This window comes from Microtus ochrogaster, unplaced genomic scaffold, assembly GCF_000317375.1.
Source record: "Microtus ochrogaster isolate Prairie Vole_2 unplaced genomic scaffold, MicOch1.0 UNK106, whole genome shotgun sequence".
Classification (NCBI taxonomy): domain Eukaryota; kingdom Metazoa; phylum Chordata; class Mammalia; order Rodentia; family Cricetidae; genus Microtus; species Microtus ochrogaster.
In genome coordinates, this window is record NW_004949204.1 from 83,147 (window position 1) to 102,429 (window position 19,283).

Below are 19,283 nucleotides of genomic sequence, written 5' to 3' on the forward strand. Positions count from 1 at the left end.
CGAGACAGGGTTTCTCTGTAGCTTTGGAGCCTGTCCTAGAACTAGTTCTTGTAGACCAGGCTGGCCTCGACTCACAGAGATCTGCCTGCCTCTGCCTCCCGAGTGCTGGGATTAAAGGCGTGCACCACCACCGCCCGGAGAATGACTCTGCACCTTTTGCAGGTGCAGCTTGCTGAGTGGGCGCTACTGACAAAGCAGGTGATGACTGCAGGGGGGGTGGTGTGTGGGGGGGGGCTGCATTCATCTGAAGCCTCTGCCAACAAACCTTTTTTTCCTGTGGCTCTAAAGCAGCAGCTGAATTGATGGAAACCTGGGCTTGGAGTGCCCCCTAGTGTTCCATCTTCTACAGAGGCGACTAGGGCTGAGATGAGGCACAGATGGAAACAGCACTTTGAAACAAAGTGTCCTTGTGCACTGGGTTTTCTTCCTCTTATCCCGGCTTCTCTGATCTTAGAAAACACCCTGGGAAGCCGCACGGCTTGTTTACTTCAGTCTTTCATACAGGACCATTACCTGAAGCCATGACGAAAGATGGCGTTACTGTGGCTGGATCTTAGTGAAAATTTGGAGGGGGGAGGACAGGCAAAACAAACAAACAAAAACAAAACAACAACAACAACAGCAAAATCAACCAAGAAGATCGATATTAAATCAGTTAAATGAGCAGACTCACAGGTAGCTCAGAGTTACATTCACATGGAGCAACATTTTCTAGAAAAGAAAAGAAATATTGTAAGGTACCATGACTGTGGCGGTATGAGATATGATCACAGGATATTTATGTTGTGGCTCCTGTCATTAAAGAAGTTTGTGCCCTTTATGGTGACAATCATATAGAGTTACAGGCATTCACTGGTGTGGTCCTGGCCACCATTTTCAGAAGCGCTCCTGCCCCTTCACGGGCCTCTTCGGAATCTCTACAGGGCGCTCCTGATTTTGTTACTGATGGTGGAGGGAAGCGATCAGACACCCAAGGCTGTGCTGTTAATGAACTTATCTAAGAGTTTAAGAGCTGGGTGTGGTGGCCATGCCTGGATTCTCCTCAGTGCTGGAAATTTGAGGTAGGAGAGTAGCCACTCAGGGGTCCCTCCTGGGTTCCAGGCCAGCCTGGACTACAGCTGAGACTCTCAGCAAAAAGAATTTAGGTATCACTTGTGATGTGGTAGCCAGGTACCGTGAGCCCCCAAACAGTATGTCATTTTATTAATCCTAGCAACGGGCACACAAAGGTCACCAAGGTAGATGTCTCATCCTCTGCCCTGCACAGAGGGGGTCAGGTGAGGTGTGCAGAGATTAAGTGGCTCTTCTCGAGTCTACTCACGGGACTGTCAGGATTTGATTCTAAGCTATTGGCAATAATCCTAAGCGTCACCATCTACCCTGCCTAGCTGGCTTGATGCGAATGCACGGACGTGTTTTATTTAGCATTGACTTGTTTTTAAATTGGGGTTGGTGTTTATGAAGAAGAGGTTTTGTCTGAGCCCCTTGTCTTGATGCTTTGACAAAAAACCGGACAAGATCAGCTTAGGGAAGGGAGGACTTCTCTTGGCTTCCAGTTTGGGGTCACAGTCCGCCGTGGCAGAGATGTCAGGTCAGCAGGAGCTCGAGACAGCTGGTCACAGGGCGGCTGAAGCCGAAGGGTAGAGAGGGTTGAGTGCTGGTAGTCAGTTCAGCTTCTTCTGATTAAGCCTCAGGCTTCAACCCTTTAACCTTTGCATTGGTGCAGCCCATATTTAGAGCTGGTTTTCCCACCTCAGTTGTCTTGACAGGCCCTTACAGACACACCCAAAGGTTTGTTTCCATGGTGATTCTAAACCCCATCAAGCTGACAATGTCAGCCACCGCAGATTTCAGTGTGGACGTGTGGACATGAAGAGCGGGGGAGAGAGACATGTAGTTCATCTGTCTTGGCAAGTGCTTGACGTAGGTTACTTGGGGTGAAGCCTTAAACTGAAAGAAAGGGTGTGGAGACAGCTCAGTGGGTACAGGGACTTGGCCCAAGGCTGATGGACTGAGTTCATCTGTGGGTCCCATACAGCGGAAGCAGAGACTGACTTCTTCAAGTTGGTCCATTGTTCTCCACACACAGGCTGTGGCACATGTCTGCACACACACATCTGTGCATGTACACACACATACACAAACATACTAGATAAATAAAATTCAGTACAAAATTAAGCCAAAAGCCATTTCCCCAGAGTTTGGTTTTGCTCTTGGTGAGGGTCTGGGGGAAGAGCCTGGACCGTGGAGCCTCTGTCATGCTCTCGGAAGAAGCTGCTGGCTCCTCTGGAAGGCAGGCCCCAGAACACCCAGCACAGTTCTCTTTGCAGACTCGAGAAGCTGGAGAATGAAGTTAAGACCAGCCAGGACAAATTTGATGAAATCACAGCCAAGTGGGAGGAGGGCAGACAGAAGCGGATTCCTCAGGAACTGTGGGAGATGCTCAACACTCAGCAGGTGCACTGTGCTGGCCTCATAGAAGACAAGAACAAGCTCATCAGCGAGCTGCAGCAGGTGAGGGGCTGCAGCAGATGAGGAGCTGCAGCAGGTGAGGAGCTGCAGTAGGGTGAGGAGTTGCAGCAGGCCAGGGGCTGCAGCAGATGAGAAGCTGCAGTAGGGTGAGGAGCTGCAGCAAGTGAGGGGCTGCAGCAGGCCAGGGGCGGGTCTCCATCCTGACTGAGGGGGCGTGGCCTGGCAGTCCTTGGCTTTTCCTGCCTCACTTTATCATCTAGCCTGTGACACAGTTCAAGCCAGGCGTGACGATCTACACCTGCAATCCCAGCACTTGGATGTTGGAAAGAAAAAAGAGAAACCCACCTGTTTGCACTTTTATGCTAAGCGGAAGATCCTCAGGTGGCAGGCACGCGGGCTCTCTCAGGAAGCTGCCGAGCTCTGTCACTCATCTGTATGCCCCGCTTCACTCTGTTGACTGTTCCTCTAAGCTCTCAGAAGGTTTGAGTCTTTCGCAGGTTCCATTTGTCTAGTTTTGATTTTTGCTCCCACTACAAAGCCACTGTTCCAAGGCTTTTTCTGATTTCTTCCAGATACTCACTGTTTTAGGCTTTGCTTTTAAGTTTTTATTTTTATTCCATCTGTTAGCTTTTTATGACATAAGCTGAGAGCAGTGTTTCATATTTTACATGCGGACTGTCCAACTGTTTCAATAATGTGTCTTTTTGTTATTTTTAAACATATTCCGCTTCTGGGCACGGTCTCATTATAGTCCAGGTTGGCTTTGAAATTAGTCTGTAATTGAGAATGACCTTGAACTTGCCTCTGCCTCCAAAGTACTGAGGTTAGAGGTGTGTGACACGAAACTCGGCTAGGTGGAGCTACGGATCAAAGCCAGGGCCAACCGCGTGTGCAGTGAGCGCTCGCTCCACCAACTGAGCTACACCTCTGGCTCCAGTAACACTGAGAGGACTTCGCCACAGTGTGGGCTGTTGAAAACTCTTGGGTTGAAAGGCTAGGGCTGTAGCTGAGCGGAAGTGCTTGTCTCGGACAAGGCTTCTCCCTTCAGTGCCTGCCTCTGCCTTCCAAGTGCTGGGATTTAAAGATGTACACCACTGTGCTAGGCCTTCTCTTCTGGACCGCCAACCAGCTCCCCAAATCATGACAGACTTGTTATTAGTTTTGAATGTTCAGCCTAGTTTAGGCATGGTTCTGGCTAGCTCTTTTAACTTAAATTAACCTCTTGCTCTTTATCTACCTTTTGCCTCTGGACTTTTTACTTTTCTTTCTGTATATCTTACTTGCACTGCTTCTCCTGTCTGCTGGCTGGTGGCTGCCTGGCTTCCGCCCTGGGCGTGTTCCTTGTTTTCTTCTCTTCCTTCTCTCTCCTTTCCTCTCCTCTCTCGCCTTTTCTCCCTCCCCCCACTCCACCTAGCTTTTTCCTCCTATTTATTCTCTCCGCCTGGGAGCCCTGCCTATCCTTTCTCCTGCCTAGCCATTGCCTGCTCAGTTCTTTATTAGACCAGTCAGGTGCCTTAGGTAGGCAAGGTGAACCAGATACATCGTTACATAGCTAAACACACATCCTTGCATCATTAAACAAATGCAGATAAACAAGAATAACCCAGCTTTACACAGTTAAACTAATATTCTGCAGCATAGACGAATGTAACTCATCTTTGCCTATTTAAAATAATATTCCACAACACACCACCACACTTGGATTTTTTTTTAACCAAGTCTTGCTATTTAGGCTAGGCCAGCCTTGAGAATGACCTTGAACTTGAAACCCTGCGTGGCCTCAAACTCACTTAGTAACCAGGGTCAATGCACACTTGCCATCCTTCCATCTCTAGGCCACGCTGTCACACCTGCCTTAATTCCGCGTGTTTGCAGGTTTGGATGGGGGCACTGGGTGGGTGTGCTTGGAAGCTCTTGCTCCTGCCTCTGTTTCTGACTGACTTCTGCCTGTGCCCCACTCAAGGAGTTAAAAATAAAGGATGACCAGTATGTGAAGGACTTGAAGAAGCAGTCGGACGACATCAGCCTGCTTCTGGAGAGGATGGAGGAGCAAGTGAAGAACGTGATGAAGAACTTCCGTCAGGAGCTGATTCACATCGAGGTGAGGGTTTGTGGGGACACTGGGAGGACAGCTGCACCTGTCCTGACAGTCTGGGGGGACAATGGCTCTGACCTCTGATTTCTTTCTGGTTTTAGGGTTTGTTTGCTCATTCATTCCTTTATTCAACAAGTGAGAATCAGGCGCTTAGTGTGTGACAGGCGCAGTTCCAGGGGCAGGCGAGACAGCCGTGAGCAAAGCGGAGCCCCCGTTGGAGCCTGTCGTCTCCTGCTCCTGCGAGGCAGCCAGACGACACATGCACACTCCTAGGCATATGATTGGCTGGTGCTAATGAGGACTGTGAAAGAGCAGACAGGGCAGAGCGTGTTCAGTCAGCTTTCTGTCTCGGTGACAAATCCCAGAACTGGACGACTTAAGGGGAAAGGTCTGGCTTTCGCTGTTGGGTTCAGTTGGTTCTGTCCATTGTGATGGAGAAGATGTGGCCAAGCTACATGTGAGGGGCAGCAGAGTGGCATATGCCTGCGCTAGAGAATGCCCTCATCTCCCCTTATCCCACCCAGACCCCCCAACCTCTTCTATGTAGGGCCCTAATCTACTATGCCACCCATATTCAGGGTGGTTCTTTTTCTTAGTCTCAGACTGCCCAAGAGGTGCACTTGAAGCTATCTCCCAGGAGACTCTGTTCAGGTCGACAGTAGAGATGAACCACAGAGAATAAGTGAGGGACGTCAGTGCTCCAGAACCACAGTCAAATGGAGCTATTTGCTGGTGTATGGCAGTGATGTGAGGGATGGGGACAAGAAGGGACAAGCAGGAATCAGAGATTATTATCATGAAAGACACGTTCAAGATTGAGATTGTGTTTTAGGTCTTCCAAAATCAGGAGAGAGACAAGAGGGCTGGGGCCTTCCCAATTGTCACCCTCTGCATTTTCATGGTGGCAGGCATTCACAGTCTGCATATTGTCTTTGCCGTCACAGCAATGCTCTCAAGGCTGAGGTGCATGCCAAGGTTTGCCCTGTGGTTGCCTCCAGCACCAGGCCTCCGATAGACTAAGCTGTGGGACTCTGGGCAAGCTTCCTCTCAGCATTTGTGAGAAGTATGCCATTGCTAACTTCCATTCAACCCTTTCAGCAGCCCTTTGGCCACATGAAATCTGGCAAGTTCATGTTTGTGTGTGACCTCATCTATATGGCTGGGCACCAGGGCCTTTTCCTGTCTTTGTTGTAGAAAGCCTTTGAGTTGGAACGTCAAGAGCTACTGTCCAGTAATAAGAAGAAATGGGAGCGAGCACTGCAGGCTCACAATGCCAAGGAGGTAAAGGGGTGGGTGAGCGGGTGGGAGTGTCCAGGGTGACCTGTGGGCAGTATTGGATATGGCCGAACCCTGAGCCTCGAGTACCTTGGGTAGGACTTGTGTGGCCCATGCTGTTTTCTGGGCTTCATCATTAGTCAGTGTGGCTTCAGGGCTGAGAGTCCAATGGCTTTCCACCATCTCCTCATTACCTTCTTGGGTATCCACTCCAGTCCTAGTATTTGTGGCCCAAGAAAGTGTTTTTCTTTTTTTCTTTTTTTTTTTTTTTCAGAGAGGGTCTTATATAGGTCAGGATGGCTACAAACTTTCTTTTTTTGCTGTTGTTGTTTTGTTTTGTTTTTTTGAGACAGGGTTTCTCTGTAGCTTTGGAGCCTGTCCTGGAACTCACTTTGTAGATCAGGCTGGCCTCAAATTCACAGAGATCCACCTGCCTCTGCCTCCTGAGTGCTGGGATTTAAAGGTGTGCTCAGCCACAAATTTTCTGTATATGGTCAGGAGTGACTTTGATCCTCTGCCTCCATCCCCTGAGTGCTGGGATCATAGGTATTATTATGGTTTAGATAAAATGCTACGGTTCCCCCAGTGGCTGTGAGCCATGATGGGCAGTGGGTCCCAGGCAGGGATCCGCGTGGCGGGTAAGAGACCTTGGCCAGTCATCTGGTGGAGGAGTCACGGGTGAGAAACAGATGGATAGGCATGCAAAGAAAGTGGGTATTTATTTAGTGGGTTATGGAGGGGAAAGGGAAAGGGGAAGAGAGGGAAGAGCAGAGAGAGGGGCTTGTCTCTTAAAGGGACAGGGTACCCAGGTGACAGACCAGGCCGGCAGATCATAACAGGTATGCAATGTTATGTCTGCTCTATGAAGTACTAGGGGTCCAACCCAGGGCTTCCCGTTCACATGCTAAGCAAGCACTCTTTCAACTGAGCTACATCCCCAGCCCAGGAAACTTTTAATTAACTTAACTTAATTATTGTTATTAATTTTTGAGACAATCTCACTATGTAGTCCTGGCTTGCCTGGAACTTGATATGTGGAACAGACTGAACTTGAACTTTTGAACATATAGAACAGGCTGACCTTGAACCTGTGAGCTTGTAGAACTCCCTTTGTAGAACAGACTGAACTTGAACTTTTGTTCTTCTTTTTTTTTTTTCTTTTTCGAGACAAGGTTTCTCTGTGGCTTTGGAGCCTGTCCTGGAACTGAACTTGAACTTTTGAACATGTAGAACTCCCTATGTAGAACAGGCTGACCTTGAACCTGTGAACGCGCTTTTGCCTCTTGATTGCTGGGGTTGCGGGTGTGTACAATCCAATTTTAAGACACACTTAAAAGTAGTGTAGGAATAGTGTGTCACTTTATTTCATAGGTACAAAGAGCAGAAGTGACACAAATAAGATGAATTGTTGTTATGATTTTGCACTGTAAAGGCTAAGTTATAGGATATGCTTTTCTTTTGAAAAAATATTTTTAAAAAAGATCTGTGGGTTTTTTTGTTTGTTTTGAGTAGGCATGTGAGCTTATGTGAATGTGTGTAGGCTCCCACAGAGCCAGAAGAGATTGTTAGATCTCCTGGAGCTGGAGTTACAGTGACATGGAGTCATGTGGGTTCTGGGAACCAGACTTGGGTCCTACGCAGGAACATCACTGTCTGAACAGCTGAGCCATCACTCCAGCTGCTGTGTCTGTAGTTTCTACAGTAAGAACCCAGCCAGGATTCTGAGAGCCCAGTCTTGAAGCTTGGGCCTTTGAATGCTCAATCATCTGTGCTGCTGTGGGTGCTATGGTACTATGCCTGTAGCGTGGTACCTGCACTTGGTACTATGCCTGTAGCGTGGAACCTGCACTAGGAGGCTGCTCGCCAGTCTCAGGCAAGGGCCTGGAGATCGAAATACACATACACACACATGGGTCATTCTTTAATTACCCAGGAATGCCCACTTTATTGTGTTCAGGGCAGCTTATGTAGTGCCTTCCCTGACCAATGGCCATAACCTAGCTCTTCTTCAGCTGCAAGCCACCCGAAACCACTCCCCTGCCATCAGGTTCCTGAGGGTCTTGTGCTCGGAGCAGCTGCAAACACAGGAAAACAAGTTGTTTTGCTCAGAGCAGCTGCAGGCATAACAGGTTGTTTACTCCGGCAGGCAAGGGTGTCACAGGAAATTCAGGGTCTGGGGGTCCACCATCCCCAACAGAATGCCAGCAGACATCCCTGTCCGTGAGACTCCAGGCCCCACACTGTACCCTGCTTGTCGGGCTCTCCTGAGGGTTGAGTTGGGAGGAAGGTGCCCTAATCTGCACGGCTGTCCACCCTCAGCTGGAGTACCTCATCACCCGCATGAAGAAGGTGGAGGACTATGAGAAGCAGCTCAACAAGCAGCGGGCCTGGGACTGCGAAGAGTACAACACCATCAAGATCAAGCTCGAGCGGGACGTTCAGGTGAGAGGCGGCCGGGAGGTGACAAATGGAGTCTCTCATCTTCGCTACTACCCATGGTGTCTCAGAGGCAGGCACTTACTGTATAGTATTTACCTCTTCTCTCTCCTCGTCCTCTTCTTCTTCCTCCTTCTTCCTGTCATCCTTCTTTGCCCTCCTCCTTCGTCCTCCTTCCTCTTCTTCCTTGGAGGGATAAGATCTAATGTAGCCTAGGCTAGTCTTGAACTCGTGATCTTCCTATTTCCTTCTAAGTGTCGTGAGCCTCTGTGTGAGGGTTAGGAACAGGATACACAAGTCCTCTGCAAGAGCAGACAGTGCCCCTAGCTAGGGAGCTATCTTCTCCAGCCCCTTGTTTAACTGTTAATGAAGGAAAGAAATGCTTTTATTTTAGGCTGCTCATGCTCTGTCTGTCTGTCTATCATCTATTTGTCTGTCTATTGATCTATACATCTATTGTGCTGGGGGCTGAATTTAGAGTGTCATTCACACTAAGCACATGCTCTCTCACTGAGCTATAGGTCTAGCGCTCCTTTTACTTTTTGTTTTGAGATAGTCTCAAGTTACCCAGGCTGGCCATGAAGCCACCCTGTAGTCCAGGGTTGCTTTGAAATTATGACACCCCTGCCTCAATTGTAGGCTTATGCTCACTTAAGACTGTAAACTCAGTTCTCAGTAAGAGCTGCTGGGATTTTTGTTTGTTTGTTTGTTTTGATTTTTTGAGACAGGGTTTCTGTGTGTAGCTTTGGAGCCTGTCCTGAAACTCACACTGTAGACCAGGCTGGCCTCAAACTCACAGAGATCTGTCTGCCTCTGCTTCCCCAGCACTGGGATTAAAGGAGTGTGCCACCACCACCTGGTTTAGAGCGGCTGTGTTTTAATACCAGAATGTTAACCACAAAACACTGAGTACATGCCAGCCCCAGTGGCAGTTAGTGCAGGGCTGGGGATGGAGCCAGGGGTGTGATGGTGCATGCCTGTAATCCCAGAATTTACGAGGTGGAGACAGAAGGATCAGCAGGTCATCTTTAGCTACATAGCAAGTTGGAGGCCAGCCTAGGCTATATGAGCCTTTCCTCAGAAACCCACCAAACAAGCAACAATAAAGTATGCTTACTATATAGCAATCAAGGATGGCTATGCAGAGAGTAAACCCTAAGAAGATTGACAGTGGGGCATTGGTGTAGAAATTATGTTAAGCATAAAGAGAGAAAACTAATACCTACTATGCAAATTATGTCCCTGTGCCCTGCAGAGGTGGATTGTGGGAGACACAGGCTTCTGTGAATCGTGTGGGATCCTTGGCTACACTGCCATCGACCCCCATGTGCCATTGCCTTTGGGACCCCAGTGGAGCCCAAAGGGCTTGGGGCTGGTGTCAGACACTCAGCACAGTGGTAGTACCCAAGGCTTTGGTCCCTGGAATTGCTCTCAAGCAAAACCAGGAGCAAATGATTGTGACAGAGGAAGTAAAAATGGCCAAGAAATAGACAAACGTGTGCAAGCAGAGATGCAAATCAAAGCAATCAGATGACGGTTGCTGTGGTTGGGGTGCGGGGTCTGGTTGCTTTGGGATTTTGCTTATAAAATCAGCGCAGTCAAATTTGTCCAGATTGCAAAGGGGAAACGGACTCAAGTCCTTCCACTCTTTGCGGTATTCAGTGGCATGAGACGCTGGAAGTGGTTCCCAGGACTAGCAGTATGGTACCAATGGCCAGAGAGATGGCTCAGTGGTTAAAAACACTCACTGCTCTTGCAGAGGATGGGTTTGGTTCCCAGCACCCACCTGGCAGCTCGGGTTCTGGCCTTCACCTGCATGTGGTATACATACATACATGTAGACACTCACACATACACACTAAAAAAAAGATGAAGCTGGGTGGTGGTGGTGCACGTCTTTAATCCCAGCACTCGGGAGGCAGAGGCAGGCAAGTCTCTGTGAGTTTGTGGCTAATTTGGTCTACAAGAGCTAGTTCCAGGACAGGCACCAAAGCTACACAGAGAAACCCTGTCTCAAAAAACAAAAAAAAAACAAAACAAAACAAAAAGATGGTACTGGAGATGTCCCTGTGTGTGTGTACCCCATGGTATAGACATAGAGGTCAGAGGATTTGCAGGATGAGTAACTCTCGTTCTCAGTAATGGCAAGAAGTGCTCTTCCTGGCTGAGCCACCATCAGTGTTGATGACAGAATTTCTAGTTTAGGTTGCGGCACACGCCCCTGAGCTCCCTCTAGAGCATGACTTGAAGAAAGCACTGTCCTCAGGGACAGTATGTTACACTAGGGCTGGCTAGGTATGCATGTATGTATGTGCATATTTACTTTTAAAATCGACACCAGATTCTCGAGCAACAGCTTCAGCAGATGAAAGCAACTTACCAGCTAAACCAAGAGAAGTTAGAGTACAACTTCCAGGTCCTGAAGAAGAGAGACGAAGAGAGCACTGTGATCAAGTCCCAGCAGAAGAGGAAGCTCAACCGGTCAGTGAGCCAGTGGGTAGAGCAGCTTGCTTGGCAGTGTGTGTGTGTGTGTGTGTGTGTGTGTGTGTGTGTGTGTGTGTGCGCGCGCGCGCATGCGCGCGTGCTTCTATGCTGTTCCGTGAAGAGGCAGGTGATAGGGGCCACCTTTGTCCTACCTGTTTCGCCGCCCCAGTTGGAGTTCCTTCTCTCCATCAGCTTGCATGATGTCCTTAACAACCTGAGAACAAAATACGCCAAGCAGATAAAACAGTTTCAAGAGGAGAACCAGTCCCTGACCTCCGACTTCAAAAGGCTCGTGGGGCAGTTCAAGGAGCTACAGAGAGCCATGAGGTGCCCCGGGAGTCTGGTCTGGAATGGGGGCGATGGCAGGAGGGAGAGTGGGCAGGGGTGCAGCAGCAGCAGTGATTTCACTGGACTTGAGGTCCCCAGCTCTTCTGGAAGACTCACTCATGCTCCACGTTCCACTGTCCCTTGACTCACGGGTCACTTGTCCTTTTTGGTTTCTCATTGGGACAGCTGCATTTTATCCCATGCAGGGTCCAGGTGTTGGGGATTTGAAATTCTTCCTTGTGTTCTTATCCTATTGATGGTTGGGGGAAGGAGGCCGGGGGCCAGGCGTTAAGGATGGTTGGCTGTGACTTTGCAGACACTTCACCATTATCGACGCGGAAAAGTTTCGGGAGATTTGGCTGATGAACGAAGAAGAGGCGAAGGCGCTAGCGCAGAGAGCCTTTGACGTGGACTGCGTTATCCATGTTCAGCACCTGGGGCTGCCCTGGAAGATGCCTGACTTTTGGTTCTTGCGGAATGTGGGGCCAATTTCCCTGCAGCAGCGGAAGTCAGCCGCACAGATACTTGAAGAACTGCTGCTGCAGACAGGTGACTGAAACAGTCATGGAGATGGAGCGGCCCTCTGGGAACATAGACTAGGCTACCCATCTTAACACGGCAAAGGCAGGAGAGATGCTCAGTAGCGGGCTAGTGAGAGGGTTCGGTGGGTAAAGGAGATTGCCGCCAAGCTTGATATCTTGAGTTCAAACTCCAGAACCCACACGATAGGACAGAAATGACTCCTGCAAGTTGACCTCTGACTTCCACACACGTGCCCCCACAAGCAATAAATAAAAACACTCTTCCTTTCATCTAGTTGTTTGTGGTTCCCAGTATCTCACACATGTCAGGCATGCTCCAAGTCACTGTGTTATATCTACAGCCCTCACTTTACTTACAATACCGTTGGAGATTATCTGGTTGTAGTAAAAACTATTCTCTCCACATGGTACCGCGTTGAGTCTGTGCCCGAATTCCCTCAAACAGTCCTCTGGTCATCCCTGGCCTGGTTGCTTTGGGAGTCACTTGTGTTGCCTAACGAACAGCCCCATTCATTTGTCTTTTCGTTCGCTTTGTTGGAAATTGTTGGTGCAGATCCCTATGAGTGCGTTTGCGGGGTAATGGGCAAATGCCTTTGCTATCTTGTTGGAAATCACGACAGAGAGATGTTGTCATTTCTGTATTCTTACCATTGTATGCTATCTGAGACTCTGAGTCATGCATTTTTCTTTTTTTCTTTATGAGAGAGTCTCATGTTGCCCAGGCTGGCCTCAAACTCTACGTAGCCAAGGCCAGCCTTGAACTCCTGATGTCCCTGCCTCTCCCTTCCAAGTTCTAGGATTATGTATGGCATGTGCTAAATCATAGGTATTGTCTTACCTTTTGAACAACCAGTAAGCCTTGGGTGATACACGATTTTTAAAATATATTAATTCATGGCCGGGCATGGTGGTGCATGCCTTTAATCCCAACACTCAGGAGGCAGAGGCAGGTGGATCTCTATGAGTTTGAGATCCTGGTCTACAGAGTGAGTTCCAGGACAGCCAGGGCTGTTACACACTATCTCAAAAAACAAAACAAAAAATTATTTGTGTGTGTGTGTGTGTGTTTGTGTGTGTGTATGTGTGTTTGTGTGTGTGTATGTGTGTTTGTGTGTGTGTATGTGTGTTTGTGTGTGTGTATGTGTGTGTATGTATGTGTATGTGTGTTTGTGTGTGTATGTGTGTTTGTGTGTGTGTATGTGTGTGTGTATGCGTGTTTGTGTGTGTGTATGTGTGTATATGTGTGTTTGTGTGTGTGTATGTGTGTTTGTGTGTGTGTGTGTGTGTGTGTGTGTATCTGAGCCACAGCACATGTGTTGGTCAGAGGACAACTTGCAGGAATTGGTTCTCTCTGTCCACCATGTGGATCCCAGGGATCAAGTTTAGGTTATCAGCCTAAAAGGTAAAAGGCAAGCACCTTTTGTTCAGGGAGCCATCTTACCAGCCATTATACCATGATTTTATTTCCCATGTTCTGAGTAAGAATTAACAGGGTAAAGAGAGGGTAAAAATTTTAATTTTTTTTAAAATTGTAGTTTCTTCTTTTTTTTGGTGTGTTTTTCTATGTGTTTTCCCCCTTTAATTGCAAAAAATTATGTGTGTATATGCTACATGTGTGTGCCTTAGGAGGTCAGAAGGTGGTGTTGGATCTCCTAGAGCTGGAGTTACAGGTGTCTGTAGAGTGGCAATGTGGGGCTGGGAACTGAACTCAGGTCCTGTGCAGGAGCAGGAAGTGGCTTAGCCTCTGCACCATCTCTGCAGCCTTCTTCTCATCTTAAGGGAAGTTTTGGCTCCTGCTGTCGGCTGTCAGGTCTTGGTGACAGGGTTCCTCTGTGCGGCAGCCATCTTGTCCTTTAGTAGGCTACTTCTAGTCTCTGTGGGTTTGGAAATCATGTAACTTGTCTCCAAAGCGCAAATAAATAGGTTCATGCTCTCCTCTCCCTTCTTGGTTCATGGTTGGATCTGAGCATGAAGCCTCCAGATAGGTGAGGTTTGGGGAAACATCCTCCTGGGCGGGCCAGGACTGTCCTAACTCTCCAGTCTCAGCATTCACATGTGACTGGCCACAGAGGCAGTAAGCAGGCCATTTGCTCAGGGAAAGCCACCCGGCAGCTTCTCAAAGTCCACAAGCCAAGAAATCATCCTCTCCCACCTTCCTTTCTCTGACCCACTTACTTGTAAAAGAAGATGGGACCGAAGAGGCCGTGTCAGAGGATGAGTCTTACCTGGACCTGCCTAAGCAAGTTTCAGCAAAAACTACCAGAAGAATCTTGATGCTCCTGTGTGACGAGTCGGTAAGGCCTCTGAGCCCCTGTGGCCTGGAGCCAGGCGTGGCAGGCCTGCCCAGAGAGAAGCCAGGGGAGTGAACGTGAAGGGCAGTGCTTTGAGAGGTCTAGCCAGCAATGGCTACACCCACAGCGGGCCATACTGGCTGACCATAAGGTTTTCCCTTCCATTAATCCGTCTGCCAGGTCTGCCGCTCCTGTGCCTGCTCCAGCTGTATCAAGTCTCAAATATTTGCAGTGCTGGCAATGAGGACATGTTGGAGCTGGCTCAGCGGGAGCTAGGTGGTTGCAACATCACATGGTGTTTCTTAGATGAGGCAGTAGCTCAGCCTCAGTGGTCTTGGGGCAGCCACTCCTGCTGAAGGTCCCCCCTGTCATAAGCAGCTGGATAGCATGGCGTCCTCAGCTCAGTGTGACACCTGACTTTACCCCACCCCACCTGTGTCACGCACAGTGTGGCTCTCTCCTCCTCCATACCCTGTTCTCCTCTTCAGGACTTGCTTCTGAGTTCTGTAGGGATCTGGAGGAAAATGGGGGAGGTGGGAACTGAGGCTGGCCTTGTTTAAAGTGCGGTGGAGACCCAGGTGTTTGCCCAGTGACTTGTGGGTGAGGTGGAGAGCAGTCTAAACCCAGAATGGGAACTGGCTTTGTCCTAGCATCCTGAGACTGGCTTAGGCATCCCCAGGTGACCTCCATGAGGACCCCACTGCCTGGAGGCTCACCGTTAGAGGTTCTGCTCTGTGGCATTGTCCCTATAGGGTCGCGTTGTGGATGACTTGTTCCTGGACCCCGGCTCTGACTGGGGACACCCTCCTCCTTTTCTCCCCAGGGTTTCCTCATAGAGAGCAAACTGTTGAGCCTGCTCCTCCCCCTGGAGAAGAGTGAATGCTATCTGCTGAGGTTGGACGCCATCTTCTCTGTGAGTCCCACCGGGCAGAGAGGACATGGGGTGGGGGCCGGAACCTGTTTTCTTAGCAATACCTCAGTCTTGAGAGTATACCAGAGTCTCCCAGGCTTTCAGATTGACTTTGGTGTCATGATCTGTGTGGAGCACCCTGCCCACCTCCCCTTGTGTCATGATGTGTTGAGTATCCCCCAGGTGTCACGATGTTTGCCCCCCCCCCCAAGCTCTGGGCTTTGTCCCAGTCTTCTGATGGTTCCAGTTGGCTGCATCTTCCTGGCTCTCACCCTAAACCTTCTATTCAGGCCTCATGGATGCTGAGCGGAGCCTCTTACTCTTAGTTCAGAGGAGTTGAGGGTCTAAGAGTACCCCGAGTTCATGGCCTATTTGGGGAGATCTGAGCGGCCATCTTGTTTTCTCCCCAGGCCCTGGGAATTGAAAGTGAGGATGACCTGTACAAGCTGGTGAACTTCTTCCTTCGGTACCGGTCCCATCGTTTATCCTCTGCCAAGGTGGGGCAGGGTGCAGCTGGGAGAGTGTTTTGTTTCTCTGTGGGGGCCTGCCTGTCTTTCACTCTACCCCTGTCTGTGACATGTGCCCTGTGCTCTAAGGTGGCACATCCCTCTACCGTCTCATAGCTGTTTGGGGAATGTGGTCTGGGGCAAGTTGGGGATGTCTATGCCAGGAATGGCTAATCACATTGGCTTAGTTATTATTATGTTTTATTTGCAAAGGACAGAATGCCTGGGGGAGGGATGGGATGTTGCTCTATACCTAGGCCTAAGGGCTCTTTCCCTGGGCTTTCTTCAAAACCAGGCTTCAACCACGTGAAATCTGAATGTGTCACACTCTGCATGTTTGATCCATCACACTCCTCTATGAAGCAGGGCTCATGTGTGACACCGTGAATATTACACTGCAAACAATTTCATTATGAGATGCAAAGAGTAGCTACCTGGAGAGTCACATTAAAAGTTACAAGATTTTAATTTAAAAGTGTTTTTAGTGTCGTTAGCACCAGGGTGAGTTTCCTGACAGCCTTCAGAAAGAGAGTGTCCAAGGGCTGGGGAATGTATCTTATTTGGAAGATACTTGCCTAGCATGCTTGAAGACCTGGGTTTGGTCCACAGCATTACATGAACAGTGCATAATAGCGCAGGATTGTGATCTCAGTACACAGAAGGAGAAAGACCTTAAAGCACACGCGACATCTGAGGAAGAGTATTTTCAATTAGTATCATAGTTAAAGATGAGTTTCCTTATTTTATGAAGAGCTCACAGAAGCCAATAAGAAAAAAAAAAAAAAGAAAAAGACCAGCAGTTCAAAGAAAGCATGGGGCAGTCTCACTGTGTCACTTAGGCTGTTCTCCTGTCCCACTCCTTTGCCTGAGTCTGGGATGACAGTGTACACCGCACACCTGGACTAGGACAGGCAACTCTAAACACGCGGTTGCGTGTGCGGGGACTGCACAGTAGAGCATGGTGTCTGCCAGCATATAACTGAAGCTCTGTGTGCTAGCACACATAAAACCTGGTGGGAGTGTAATGGCTGCCACCTTCGCTGGGGACAATTTGACAGCATCAGTTACTATATATACTTTTTTCCTATAGATAGACTTTAATCTTAATACAGCTGACTTTCTTGCCTTTAATTCTTCTTTTTTTCTTTTTTGAGACAGGCCTTATGCAGCCCAGGCTGGTCTCCAATTCTGTGTAGCCAAGGATGACCTAGAACTTTTAATTCTCCTACCTCTGCCTCTCAAGTGGTGAGGTTAAGGCATACTCCTGGGTACTCTGCTTAGTGAAGTTGAGACTATATGTATATTATAGCTTTTTAGAAAAATGATTTATTTCATGTACATTTGTGTTTTGCTTGTATGTATGTCTGTGTGAGGATGTCAGATCCCCTGAAACTGGAGGTATAGACAGCTGTGAGCTGCCATGTGGTTGCTGGGAATTGAACCCCGGTCCTCTGGAAGAGCAGCCAGTGCTCTTAACCACTGAGCCATTTCTCCAGCCCCTATATTATAGCTTAAGGAGTGCATTTAATAATTCATGAAGCACATTCACAATGAGACACTACTCAACTACAAAACAAAGATCAAGGAAGTTCTTTATATGACTATATGAAAAAAATTCATGAGGTTTATTGGTCTGTGAAAAAAGTAAAGTAAAGAACATGTACAAAGATTTATATAAAAACAGTTCACACATGTGCCCCCTCCCCACGAATAAATACATATAATTAAAAACAGGGCAGAAAAGAAAGTACATGTTTGTTCAGAGACACGCTATTTTTTTTAATCCCTGGGTGCAGTGGTGTACACTTGGAATCCCAGCTGAGGCAGGGGGATCATGAATTTGAGGCCAGCCTGAGCTCTATAGCAAGATCTTGTCTCAAAAAATAGCTTTTATTTCTCCCCCCAGTGGACACAACTTGTAGCACAAGAAGCTTGCTAGCATCACTTTGCCTGTAGGAGGTAAACTGAATGAATCGGGAATGGGAGAAAATAGGAGAAAGACTATTTGAATTTAAAAATGACACAAGGATTGGTTCTGTATTGTGAGTCAAGGGTATTTATAGCATCGGAGCACATGCTACCAATCCAGCGAACACCTGTGACAATGGGTTAGAGACAGAGCACAGCCCTCATTTCAGGGCTCCGTGCACCCCTTTCTACCTGCCTTCTGTCTTTATGTAAGTGTGTCCATCTGCAAGTGTGCTGGAAATTTGCTTTGATTTCTTCTCCTCCTGTTTGTTGTATGTGTTTGGGTCTCAGCAGCCCACGTCAGCAACGCTCCTCTCTCCAGTAGAGTACCTCCATTTATACGGAGCGCACAAGCCTGATGTCCGCGCTGGAGCGTATGAGCTTACTGTCCCAGGCGGACAGGAGGAGCCAGGTATCCAAATCAGAGGTGGAGTCCATCGTCGAGCAGGAGACCCTGCAGGGAGGCGATTACGAAAGCCTTGTGGACAAGGAGTTGAGAGAGAAGGAGGACCTATCTTCTCCCAGGCTCATCCACCCCAATGATGTCCTTAAGATTCTGGAGGCCTTTGTCATGGGGCTGAAGAAGCCCAAGTAGGCAGTGTGCAGTGGTGATGAAGGGCTTGCCTGAGACCCAGGGACTGGGAGGCTGGGAGGCAATCAGGGGCGATTGATTGGAAAAGGGGCTGTGCACATACACACACATACACACACACACACACACACACACCCATACAAATGTGATTTTTTTTTAACAGCAAGTATATGACTGACTTTAGTACTATGACTGTTATTGCTTGGGGGACTGGTGTATTAAGTGGTGACGGTGACACCACTGGTTTTGACTTTCAGGGAAATCCGGCCAGTAGTGAGGGTGAAGAAAGATGTTCGCGATAACTCCAGGGATTCCGAGTATTGGGAGTCCCTGGCCATGGTTATCCCTGTCTCCAAGCAAAGCCTCTGGGATGCACTGTACAAGGCCTTGGAGAAATATTAGTCAGTACCGGGGCATGGAAGGGTAGGGGGCTGGGTGGTCTATACGGACAGTCCTGCCCACAGTCATAGCTGTGTCTCCCATGCTCATAGTTTGACGTGGTAGAATGTTGGTAGGTGGTGGCGGTGGTAGGTGGTAGAGGGTGGGCACCTCTAATCCCACCCTCCTTGTCTGTCCCTGTTAGCCTGGGAAAAGGGGAAACGTTCCAGGTCTTCCTCTACCTGAAGCCAGGACAGAAACGCCAAGGGCCTGGCTTCTAATCAGTAGAGGAGGGAAGTCTGTGCTGGCCTCTGTCTAACCTGCTTCCTCTGCCTCACCCCAAGCCTCGTGCTGACCCAGAGGGCCAAGCTGCTGATGGAGAATGACTCTTTGGAGCAGCAGAACGCTGAGATGCAGTCCCTGCTGCAGCAGTATCTCCAGGCCAAGGTGAGTGGTGGGACCCCAGGAGGAGAGGGTTGCTGGCAAGTCATGGGTATCTGCCTTCTGCCTAGGTAGAAGGACCGTAACTGTCCCTTTGATGCCATGGCTTTGGTATCACTCTGTTGTGATCACTCTTTTTGTCTTTAATTTTGTTTTAATTTTTTGAGGCAATGTGTCAGGTGGCCTTGGCTGGTCTCAAACTCCATTTGTAGCCAAGGATGACCCTGCAGTTCTGATATCTTGCTTTCACCTTGGGGAACTGGGATTTCAGGCATAAGCCACCACAGCCTGTGTGTGCGGTGCTGGGGATCAAACCTAGAGCTTTTACTCATGTTAGCCAGGCACCCTACAAACTGAGCTACATCTGCCCCCTCCCCTCTCAGCTTGCACATTGTAGTTCAGGCTTGCCTTGAACCCATGACTGTTTGTCTCAGCCTTCCAAGGGCTGTAATGAGAAGCATGAGCTACAATGCCCAGCTGTAGAAGCATTTTTTTGTTTTGTTTTTGTTTTTCAAGACAGGGTTTCTCAGTAGCTTTGGAGCCTGTCCTGGAACTAGCTCTGGCCA

General features: G+C 48.7%; 1 protein-coding gene across 4 annotated transcripts in view; it reads left to right on the forward strand.

Moving 5' to 3' along the window:
• Drc1 (dynein regulatory complex subunit 1) overlaps positions 1 to 19,283 on the forward strand; it is a 35,754-nt gene that overhangs the window by 15,013 nt on the left and 1,458 nt on the right. The window contains exons 4-16 of one of the 4 annotated variants that reach the window (XM_013355236.2): positions 2,331 to 2,514; positions 4,436 to 4,573; positions 5,762 to 5,848; positions 8,162 to 8,284; positions 10,620 to 10,759; positions 10,955 to 11,089; positions 11,406 to 11,638; positions 13,816 to 13,925; positions 14,746 to 14,835; positions 15,243 to 15,329; positions 17,632 to 17,897; positions 18,156 to 18,299; positions 18,621 to 18,723. In XM_013355236.2, coding sequence (XP_013210690.1) covers positions 2,331 to 2,514; positions 4,436 to 4,573; positions 5,762 to 5,848; positions 8,162 to 8,284; positions 10,620 to 10,759; positions 10,955 to 11,089; positions 11,406 to 11,638; positions 13,816 to 13,925; positions 14,746 to 14,835; positions 15,243 to 15,329; positions 17,632 to 17,897; positions 18,156 to 18,299; positions 18,621 to 18,723 — 1,840 coding nt within the window. Of the gene's footprint in view, positions 1 to 2,330; positions 2,515 to 4,435; positions 4,574 to 5,761; positions 5,849 to 8,161; positions 8,285 to 10,619; positions 10,760 to 10,954; positions 11,090 to 11,405; positions 11,639 to 13,815; positions 13,926 to 14,745; positions 14,836 to 15,242; positions 15,330 to 17,600; positions 17,898 to 18,155; positions 18,300 to 18,620; positions 18,724 to 19,283 lie in introns of those variants that run through there. The other 3 variants (XM_013355237.2, XM_026778120.1, XM_026778121.1) reach the window with 3 other exon arrangements.